This window comes from Megascapheus bottae, chromosome 25 (assembly GCF_031878675.1).
Source record: "Megascapheus bottae isolate mThoBot1 chromosome 25, mThoBot2.hap1, whole genome shotgun sequence".
In the NCBI taxonomy this organism is placed as follows: domain Eukaryota; kingdom Metazoa; phylum Chordata; class Mammalia; order Rodentia; family Geomyidae; genus Megascapheus; species Megascapheus bottae.
Genome location: NC_143533.1, coordinates 9,711,850 through 9,723,593, shown reverse-complemented (window position 1 = coordinate 9,723,593; position 11,744 = coordinate 9,711,850). Strand labels below are relative to the sequence as shown.

The 11,744-nt window shown below is 40.7% G+C and overlaps 1 protein-coding gene across 1 annotated transcript in view; it reads left to right on the top strand.

The window, feature by feature from the left end:
• Snx1 (sorting nexin 1) overlaps nucleotides 1–11,744 on the top strand; it is a 35,042-nt gene continuing 23,298 nt past the window's right edge. Inside the window, exon 1 of the mRNA XM_090358209.1 lies at nucleotides 1–228. Within this exon, the coding sequence (XP_090214335.1) occupies nucleotides 70–228 (159 nt within the window). The 5' untranslated portion in view covers nucleotides 1–69. The remainder of the gene's footprint in view (nucleotides 229–11,744) is intronic.

The following is an 11,744-nucleotide window of genomic DNA, read 5'->3' as shown; positions in this document are numbered from 1 at the left end:
GACGCTTTTGCTCGCGGCGCTATCTCTCCATAAAGTTGTTGTTGCGGCTTCCGCCACGGGTGGAGGAAGATGGCGTCGGGAGGTGGTGGCTGTAGCGCTTCGGAAAGACTCCCTCCGCCTTTCCCCGGTCTGGATCCGGAGTCTGAGGGGACCGGCGGGGGGTCGGAACCCGAAGCCGGAGACAGCGACACGGAGGGGGAGGACATTTTCACCGGCGCCGCGGCAGCCGTGAGTTCCCACCCTCCGGGACAGCCGGGCAGGAAGGTGTCTCTTCCCCCTCCACCCCCACCCCTCCACCCTCCCAAGAGAAGAGGCTGAGTGAGGGGTCGAGGAGCTGGGGGGGCGGGGCCTGCTGAGCCTTGACCTGGGTGTCAGCCCGGGTCCGGGCTCCGGGTGGGAAGGGAGGGATGAGGGGTGTGGTGTCCCCACCCGCCCACCACCGAGGTCCCGGAGAGCCGAGGGAGGCCCTGGAGGCCGCCCCTCCTCGGCCCTGCCCGAGCAGCCACGGACCCACGCGGCCCGATCCGCTAGCTTGTGCTGTGTGCTTGGTGGCTGTGCTGACTTGAATAGTTGAGGCTTGAGGCGATGTGGTTCAAGACTTTGCCCTTCTGCCCCTAGGATGGAGAAGGTTTATTCCAAGTACATCCCAGGATAGGGGCCCGCCCGCAGATCCTCCTTTAGCCCCGGTAGTGTCGGTTTCCCAAGGCCCAGTCTGGAATCTTAGAGTAGAAAAAAAGTTCGGTTGATTTCCTCTGATCTCCCGAAGACTCGGGCCCGCACTCAGAGATAAAAATGACTGGAGAAACCAGAGAGATCCTCGTGGCTAAAGCCTGTAATCCAAGCTACTCAGTGGGCTGAGATCTGAGGATTGCAGTTCAGAGCCATCTTGGACAGCAGAGACTCTTCATCTACAGTTAACTTCATTCCTGGCTTTCTGGTAGTTGAGTTTCAAGAGGTTGAGCAGCAGCCTTGAGCAGAGGGAGGGGAAAATAAAAGCCTAAAGGACAGCGCCCAGGGCACTTTTAAGACCCGAGTGAAGAAGAGGAAGAAAAAGCCAGATCTTTGTTGGGATGCATGCTAGTGTTCAAGTATCTGCTAGGAGCATATCTGTAAGTTTGAGGAAGAAATAATGTTTCCCATAGCAAATACCCAAGATTTAAATAAGAGTTAGGTATTAGGAAGACCAGCAGTTGTATGTGGAATATGGAACTCAGTCATCAGTATGGAGGTGTTTGAGGCTGTTTTATGAGAGTATTGACTCATACCACTTGGTACAGTTAGTTCCAGGTGTGAGCTTTTTTTTTTTTTTTTTAAACTGTTTGGTTGGTGAATTTATCCATTTGGGGTATTGCTTCTCCTTGATAGTTACTCAACTGATTTAAGTAAAACAGCTCTACATTCCTAACTGGTTAAGTAAGATAGCGTGTGTCTGGGGGGAAAAACGAGTTTTGCCTTTATGTCAGAAAAAGGTTTAAGTTTTGGGAAACATGTTTGACAGTCATTAGATCTTCCCCTGTGTTTAGGGATTGAGTCCATAATCCCAGCTAATCAAAGGTCTTGCTGATGCTAATATAACAGGAAGCCTGTGTCTGTTGTTCTGGGAAATAACTCTCATTGCTACTGAATTTTTTATCCATTTTTAAATAAAATGTAGTTAATCTCTTATGAAGTCACAGAGAATAGCTACAGTTGGTAACTACAGGAAGGAACAATATTGAGATAGTATCTGAAAGTAGAAACTCTAGTACTGAAAGTGCTTGGTTACTTAGTAAGTGTAGGTAGAAGAGTTAATTTCTTGAGTCCTCCAGTGAAGTTTAGGAGGTTGTAGTTTGATTGATTTCATCAGGTTTGTTGGTGGAGGCATTATGCTGCTCTCTTGTAAGATTGTAAAAATCCCTTTCCTACCTGAGCCTGTTCTACCATAGAACTCATAACTTTTGTTACTTTTTAAAAATAAACAAGTGCTAGAGATTAAATTCAGGGCTTTGTGCACACTAGGCAAGCACACTACCACAGAACTACATACCTAGCAACATTATTATTATTTTTTTATTATCATAGGGCTTTGAACTCTACCTGGACGCTGTCCCTGAGCTCTTCAGCTCAAGGCTACCTACCCTCGAGCCAAACCCCACTTCTCGTTTTCTAGAGGTTAATTGGAAATAAGAGTCTAAGGTCCTTTTGTGCCCCGGCTGGCTTTGAGCCTTGATCCGCAGGTCTCAGCTTCTTGAGTAGCTAAGATTACAGACATGAGCCACCGTACCCAGCTACATTATTATTTTTCATTAGATTTTTTTAGGCCAGTCCTGGGGCTTGAACTCAGGGCCTGGGCACTGTCCCTGAGCTGCTAGCACTCTACCACTTGATCCACAGCATCACTTAGGGCTTTTTTCTGTTTATGTGGTACTGAAGAATTGAACTCAGGGCTTCATGCATGCTAGGCAAGCACTCTACCACTAAGCCACATTCCCAGTCTTATTCAATTTTGGCCCAGGAAAACAGTTGCCAAGGAAACTTAAATGCCACCTGTACACCATTTTTCCAGCCAGCTGCCCTATCTTCAGGAAGCCAAAATCCTAGAAACCTCACTAAACTGGATAAACAGGCATTAAATATAAATTTCATTCCATTAAGTGCTTTAGTAATGAGCAGAAGAGATAGGGAATTGCAGCACTTATGCATCTATCTTAAGGAACAACATTTGCAAAATTAAAGTAATTAAGGTCATAAACTTGGAAATCTGATTTAAATCTCAACTCCTTTTGCTAGCTTAACTTTGGACAAGATGTTGTCTTGAGTTTCTTCACATATAAATGGGAAAAATAATAATATAGTTGGTAAGTGGGCACCAATGGCTCACACCTGTAAGCTTAGCAACTCAGGAGGCCAAGATCTGAAGATCACAGTTCAAAGCCTGCCCAAACAGGGAAGTCTGTGAGATTTATCTCCAATTCACCACAGAAAACCAGAAATGCTGCTGTGGTTCAAAGTGGTAGAGTACCAGCCTTGAACACAAGACTCAGGGACAGTGCCTAGGTCCTGAATTGAAGCCCCGTGACAGACAAAACAGAACACAGAACCCCTATTTGCCTTGTATTTGGTATTATAAGTAGCCTAGAGATTATTTGCAAGGCAGGATGTGGGTAGATTTTATGCAAAATACTGTACCTTTTTATATAAAGGAAGAGGAAGAGTAGAGTGGGGTGCGGTAGCAGTGTCACAAATACTGACATACCTCTGTGTTTACCTCTATTTACCAAAGTTAAATTGGAATATTAGTAGAGTTGTAGAGTAGTTGCTTCCACATAACATTTAAAGAATACTGTTTAGAGGGAGTGATCTGTCTTTGATTAGCATTTTGTAAACTGGCATTATCTAAGATTCTATAAAAAACAAAATCCCACAAAATCTTAAAAGAGCAGACAAGTTAACCCTTAAAATGGATAGTAGTACCATTTATCAAAACATCAGCTAGTAGTTAAAAGATGAACTTGATTAGCTAAAAGCCATTAAAGTAGAAACGACTTAGTGGCTTCCTGTTCATTTCAATTGCTCTTTACTTTGGGTTTTGTTACATTCTGGAAGCAAAGAGGTGGGGTTTGAAGAAGAGCTGAGGCATGTAAAATTCAAAGCTAATCTGTGGTATGCATATAATTTCTTGGACATGGACACAACAGCTGCTGCTATTAATCGTCCCATCTGCTCTCTCCTACAGCCAAGAGGCTTGGTTAATATAGTAATAAAAATGTGATTTGATGTATAATCGGAAGAGCAGCCCAGGATATACATCTCAGTATCTATAAACCAGGCACTTGATTGGAAGAGACTGAAGTTAAGGGAATTATTAAAATAAATCTGAAGTGTTTGGGTAAAGTCTGATTCCTAAGAATATCTAAGACTTTTTTTTTCTGCCTCTTTGTGGACCTATGAATAAAAATGTCTAAGTCTATATTATCTGGGTCTGTGGAGTTGAAATCTAGATAGGTAATCTTTAGTTAAAACTTTCTTCCCTTTTTTTTTTTTTGTGGGTCATGGGGCTTGAACTTGGCCTTGGGTCCCTGAGCTCTTCAGCTCAAGGCTACTGCCCTCCCCTTGAGTCAAGCCCCGCTTCCTGTTTTCTAGAGGTTAATTGGAGATGAGTCTCAGGACCTTTTGTGCCCTGGTGAGCTTTGGACCTTGATCCTCAGATCTCAGCCTTCTGAGTAGCTAGGATTACAGGTGTGAGCCAACTTGCCTGGCTCCTAATTCTTAAAAATATGTCCAGAAGCCTGATTAGAAATAGATCACATTTGAACACTTCACTTGATTTCACTAGTTTGTTTGTGATCTTATAAACCTAAAATAGTTACAATTGGTCTTGTATGTCCATCTCGCTTATAGCAGGGTACTGGCAACACAATTAGATTTGCCCTCTAAATAAAAAGGAAGATCTGAGATAACATTTGTTATGCCTAGAGGAAGAAAGAAAATGTAGATAAATGATTTGTCAGTTCAGATTTGGGCCAAATCTGGCAACTTCCTTTGATGATATGGACAGCAGCTGGCTGCTAGTTGAGTGTTTTATAGACTGCAGTTACATAAATGTAAGTTATGCAGCAGCATTTAGACAGGAACGGACATGGGCCTAAATCTATGATTAATATAATAACATATATGGGGGGAGGGGCTAAGCAAAGTAACTCAAAATTGTGTAAAACACACAAAATGTGCTATCTTAATTTATATTTTTGTGAAACAATTTGTTTCCATCGTAAGTTGGAGACTACATCCATTAAATAGTAAAAATAAAAACCTCTCCCTTTTCTTGTAGCTATTTCCTTGATAACCTGTTTCTGTGACTTTTTCACCTGTTGAGAGGGGTCTCACTATGTTACTTACAAGTTCAAGACATCCTTTTGCCTCAGCCTCCCCAATGGCATGCACTCCTATACCGAGTACAATTTTTGTGAATTTGAGTACTTGAGTATGCCATATAAATAAGTTCTGTAGTATTTTTTTTTGCCAGTCCTGGGGCTTGAACTCAGGGCCTGGGCACTGTCCTTGAGCTTTCTCAAGGCTAGCACTCTACTCTTGAGCCTCAGCACCACTTCCTTATCCTCCCAAGGTGGGATTACAGGTGTATACTACCAAGCCTGGCAGTACTTGTCTTTTTGTGACTGGTTTATTTTGTTTAGTGCAGTATCTTAAGATTCATCCCAATTGTAGCATGTATCAATATTTACTCCACTTGATGGCTGAATAATACTGCATTTTATACCATTATTTATTTATTTCTTACCAGTCCTGGGGCTTGAACTCAGGGCCTGGGCACTGTCCTGAGCTTCTTCACTCAAGGCTAACACTCTACCACTTGAGACACAGCATGACTTCTGCCCTTTTCTGTGTATGTGGTACAGAGGAATCGAACCCAAGGCTTCATGCATGCTGTACAAGCATGCTACTATTAAGCTACATTCCCAGCTCCCATTATATGTATATACCACATTTGTTTCACCATTTATCTGCTCATTAGCAACTTGGTGTTACTTCTGCCTCTTGACTATTGTGAAAGATGCTATTTGGAATAAGAGTATATAGATACCTCATCAACATTCTTTACATGGCTGGGCACTGGTGGCTCATGTCTGGAATCCTAGCTACTCAGGAGACTGAGATCTAAGAATCTCAATTTGAAGCCAGTCTGAGCAGGAAAGTCCATGAAACTCATTCCTCCAGTTAACCATCAGAAAACTGAGAGTGAGCAACTCAAAGTGATAGAGCACTAGCCTTGAGCAGAAAAGCTCAAAGACAGTGCTTAGGCCCTGAGTTCAAGCCCTACTACTGACAAGGAAGAAAAAAAGAAAAGATTCTTTGTATGTACTCAGTAGTGGGATTCCTGGTCTTATGATAGTTTGATTTTTTTTTTAAAGAACCTCTGAACTACTTTCCCTAATGGTTACACTGTTTGGTAATGCCACCTCAGATCTTTTTAAACCTCACGTGCTAGGAGAATGGGTAACTACTTTGGATCTGGACAAATGTGGTAGTTTTGTTTTAAAAAACCATGAGATTGAATGACATACAAACCCTTAGCCTAATTTTGATTAAGTTCTAAATACTAAGTCCCAGAGATTGTAATTAGAGACCCCCTCCTTGAACACTTGTTTGTTAAACTTGTCATTTAAAATATGATGTAAACATAAGCCATATAACGAATGATTGTTGTTCTTTTTTTTTAAATTTTTTTATTGTAATTAGTAAAAGGGTTACATGATATTTGCCAGATAGAAGGTGCATTAATTCACATACATTGATACCCTTTCACATGTCTTGGTACTCATTTCCCTCCCCCCCACACACCCATGATTGTTGTTCTTAAGGTACTATGTTATCTCTCATCACTTTTGCTGTCCCTTGGTTATCTCATATTGTTACACTATCTCACTTTGTTACCTGATATATCGGATATATTTGTATTTGGTTATCTGAAATTAGATAGGGAACGGGGGAAAACAAGATGAGGAGTGGGGGTGGGGGGAGGGAAATGGGGACCAAGACATGTGAAAGGGTATCAATGTATGGGAATTAATGCACCATCTATCTGGCAAGTATCATGTAACCCTTCTATTAATTACAATAAAAAATATATGGAAAAAAAAACAAACATGAGATTGATAGTTCAACTGGCCATTATTTTTATTTTGCCAAAATATGCATAACTGTTGTTCACAAGGCAAAGCTTCCCTCTGGTCTTAGCCAAATTGCTGAAAAGTGAATCTTCATAACAGTGCTTAAAAAATAATTTCTAAAATTAGCTTATATTAGTTATACAGAGGGAAATTTCATCATTATACTTCCAGGCATGTTTACATTATAGTATATTCCAATCATCCCTTTTCCATAACAGTATTTTTACAGAACTTTGTTTTTAATTTATGGTGATCTTGGGGATTGAACTTTAGATGCCTTTGTGCTTGCTTTGCTATTTGAACTATATCTCCAGCTTTGTGTAGTAGATGGTTTAATCACTGAAAGCTAATAGTAAATAGTAGGTTACCTCTGAAGTGTCTTATCTTCTATCAACCCATTGCTTCAAATACTTTGGTGAAATCTCAACAATCAGAAATTGAAATACCACATTCCGATTTGTTTTTTAAATATTACTGAAAAAGTCAGTTGTAGAAATTACAACCCAAGGGGCTGGGAATTTGGCCTATTGGTAGGGTGCTTGTCTAGCATGCATGGAGACCTGGGTTCAATTCCTAGGTACCACATACATAGAAAAAAGCTGGAAGCGGTGCTGAGGCTCAAGTCGTAGAGCTCTAGCCTTGAGAAAGTCCAAGGGCAGTGCTCAGGCCCTGTGCTTAAGCTCAGGACTGGAAAAAAAAAATTACAATCCAAGATTCATTTAGTGTTCAGCTCAAATAGTAAACAAGTCTCACTTCTATCAAATTTGTGTGTTTCTGAAATACATAGTCATTGGCTTATTTACCTCTAAATTGTCCTAGTAATTAATTGACCTTGGTTTCACAATCTTGGAGGAAAAGCTAATAAAATTCATTGAGCCAGGCTCCAGTGGCTGACGCCAGGTCCTGTCTACTCAGGAGGCTGAGATCTGAGGATTGAAATTTGAAGTCAGTCAGGCAGTATAGTTCATGAGACTTTTATCTCAGATTAACCACCAAAAACCTCGAAGTGGCTATTGTTCAAGTGGTAGAGCATTAGCTAGCCTTGAGTAAAAAAAGTTCAGGGACAGTGACTAGGCCCTGAGTTCAAGCCCTAAGACTGGCACAAAGAACAAAACAAGAAGTCATTATGAAGCACTGTTAGAGGAAGAGAGAAGACTAAGAAAAAAAAATTAACTTAAAGCTTATTTAAAATTAGAGTTTGGGGTGTATGAGAGTGAAAGAAGGCTGCTTTGATTCTGACTTCTGAAGGGAGTTGGTGCCTCTGCGTCTGGGGTGGAGAGTGGTCAGTCAGTTCTGATGACCATTTGCAGTTGGTTATGTGGGAGGGGTGAGTGCTCTTGAGTAACTTGGCATAAATAAATCATGAGTCGTCTGGAGAAAGTCCTCATCTCCGGGAAGAGCCTGTTACTCAACTTTTTCTTGCTTATTCATTTGCTAAGTTTAATGGACTACTGCAGGGACTTCATTGTGCTTTTTTCAGAGCAGATTTGAACTAGGTTTTGCCTTTTCAGTTTAGATGCTAATCTACCTTTACTAGTCCAATATTTCTGTAGGATCCAAAACCTAAAATGTTTAGTAATAACACTAGAGAATTACAGAATTTCTGTAGGTAATTTTGGAAGATCATGGACTGATCTTTCAATTTGAGACACTGAATGGCCTTGCTCCTGGTTTTCCTTAACTAACTTAGTGGTCACCTTCAACCCTATTTTCCTCAGCTTTCCAATCATCCCCTCCCCCCACACCGATCCCTTTAGACCTTCTCTATCCTCTATCTCCTAAGTTTGTTACCTTTTTTGTGCTATGGATACATTATGCCAACCAGTAAAGCCTGTGGGCATTTTCCCAAGTAATATTATAAAACAATATATATAATTACAGTGAAAGCCAATTATCCTGAAATACAGTTATCAACACATTAAAATAACTTTTTAAGAGCCAGGTACCAATGGCTCACTCCTGTAATCCTAACTACTCAGGAGGCTGAGATCTGAGGATCATGATTCAAAGCCAGCAAGGACAGGAAAATCCATGAGATACTGATCTCTAACCAGCAAAAAGCCAGAGTGGGGCACTGGCTCAAGAGGAAGAGCACCAACCTTGAGAGAAAAAGCAAAAGGATTGTGCTTGAGATCCTGAGTTCACACCCAGTATCAGCTTTTAGTCTTCCGAAAGCAGAATGCCTTAGTATTTTATTGTTATTGTAAAGGTGATAAACAGAGGTGCTACAGTTATACCTTAGCATTTAATTGGAATTTGACTCCTGTGCAGTTGACTTTTTTTCCCTTCTTATTTATTGTAAATGAGGTGAAGGGAGGGAGCAGTTACAGTAAGTAAGGTGATGATTGCATTACTTTTCGAACACTATTACCCACTCCCTCATTTTTTCCCTGTTAACACTTTTGACAGTATTTACCCTTTTAAATTCTTTTGAATATAAAGCACAGATTCTGGGTGGAGCAAAGAGCAATTAAGCAACAAGCCGAATCACAGCTGGCTAACATAAAGGGAAGTTACCCTGAAATCCCAGCAGTGCTTTTCAGTACTGATCGGCTGGGTCAGCTTTGAGCAGTAGCAAACCCACATCTGTCCCCAGGGCTAAGAAAATTGTGTCAGTGGCCTCATAGTTTGAGACTGTCAAGAAATACCTGTTTGCTCTTAGCAGCTTCCTCCTTCTGAGTGGATCATTCTGATGCTCCTCTGCAAATGAGTACTGGTCCATCTGTGTGGCCTTAACTAGACACAGAAGCAACTGGGACTTTAAAGAGGCTTATCCATGGATCTACCTGCTAGAATTAAGCCAAAGAGTGTAATTGTTGGATATCCTAGCTAGGAATTCTGCTAACAAAAGAAAAATGTCGCTTATTTGTATATATATGTAAGGGGAAATAGGCAGAGCAATTCTTTGACATGATTCCATCACCAATGTTACATTTTCATCTGTTACCTAGAATTGTTTCCCCTTCCAAACAGACGGGTTAGTTATATGACCTCTTGACTACTAAGAGTTTTATTTTGTTTTTTGACAGAATTTACTGTGTAGTTTAGGGTGGGCTTAAAATCACAACCCTCCTTTCTCAGTCTCGTAAAGTGCCACAATTACAGATGTGTACCACCAAGCCATGCTTACCAAGAGATCTTAAACATATAAATTACCAAGCAAGGCTTATTTTCAGTATTGACTTTGCCACTCAATATAGTATAATCAGTATGTCTCCTCTTTTCTTCCTCCCCAAATAAATTTATCCTGGAGTTTTAATTGTTGATTTAAAATCAGCTTTCTAATAGCCTTTTTTATTTGTGTGTTTTCATGTGGGGTTTGGGTTTTGAATACAGGGCCTGGGCATTGTCCCTGAGCATTTTTGCCCAAGGCTAGCATTTTACCACTTAAGTTACAGTTTCTGGCTTTTTGCTAGTCTCATGGACTTTACTGCCCTGGCTGGCTTTGAACCACCATCCTCAGATCTCATCCTCCTGAGTAGCTAGAATATAGGCATGAGCTACCTACACCCAACTAATAAATAGCCTTTAAACCATAGACTGAGCACAGAAATACATAGTTATATACACTGGTGGGTGCCATTTTGGTAACAAGCTATAATTATAGCTTCTAGCCTCATGGAAATATTTTTTATTTGAATATGAGGTACCAAGAACGCTTCTCTCTCTCTCTCTCTCTCTCTCTCTCTCTCTCTCTCTCTCTCTCTCTCTCTCTCTCTCTCTCTTCTTTCTTTCTTTGTCTTTCTCCCCCCCCCCTTTTTTTTTTTTGCCAGTCCTGGGCCTTGAGCTCAGGGCCTGAACATTGTCCTTGGGCTTTCTCAAGGCTAGAACTGTACCACTTGAGACACAGAACCATTTCCGGCTTTTTTTCTATGTATGTGGTACTGAGGAATTGAACCCGGGTCTTCGTGCATGCTAGGTAAGCACTCTACCAGTAGGTCAAACTCCAGGCCCTTGTCTGCCTCTTTAAAAGTGGTTCTGGTCCGTTGTGATAGCACATGCCTGTAAGCTCAGCATTTGACTGAGACGGAAGAATCACAAGTTTGAGGATAGCCTAGGCTACCTAGTGAAATCCTACCTCAAAAGATAGTAAAATAAGTAAAATACTATTAATTTAATTTGTTATTATAGAGGTAATGTACAGAGGCACTTAAGCATTGCGCCTTGGTGATTCTCTCCTAAGACTATCCTCTTTGGTCTCCCTGTGTGTGAGATCTAGAATCATGTATAGTTTATCATATCCTGTGTATTCTAGATCCACTTTCTGCATATCAAGAGAGAATATGCACTATTTGTCTCTGAGTTTGGCTTATATCACTTAACATAATTTGTTCTAGTTCCATCCATTTCCCTCCAAATGATATTCTTTCTAATGGCTGTGTAAAATTCCATGTTTATGGGTGTCGCATTTTTTGATCCACTCATTTATTGTGGGGCATCTGGATTGTTTTGATATTTTGGCTATTGTAATTGTGCAGTGAATATGGCTGTGCAGGTGTCTTTATCATGTCCTGGATTATGATGTTCAGAATAGAAGCCCAGGAATAGTAGGGCTGGATAATAGGGGAGATCTATGTTTTTTTTTTCAAAAAAAAATTTAGGTTCTGTTCAGGTTTTGTTGTTGTTGTTAATTGTGAGTAAAATGAGAATTATTTGTTTTGAAGACCAGCTATGTGCTCAGTGTTCTTCAGCCTAAGCAAAGAAGTTTAGTTTGTTCAGTGCAAATCACAGAAGTGAGACAAATGACAGGAGATAAGCTGGGAGGGTTCTGGGAGTATGCCAGAGAGCTAGCATATTGTGTAAGGAAAGTATACATTAAGTAGAGTTAACTTACACAGAAAAATAGGCAAAGGACATCAAGATAAGTCAGATGGCTTCAAGTGGCCAGAAAACACATTGAGACATATTTTTTCCAGTCAACCTAGTGACAGATTTTGTTGTTGTTTTTTTTTAAGACACTTTTGTCTTAATGCTTAATGTGTCTCTGGATATAGACAGAAGTCTTACACACACACACACACACACACACACACACACACTGTTGTTGGCATGTAATCTAGTAGTCTTTCTGCAAAG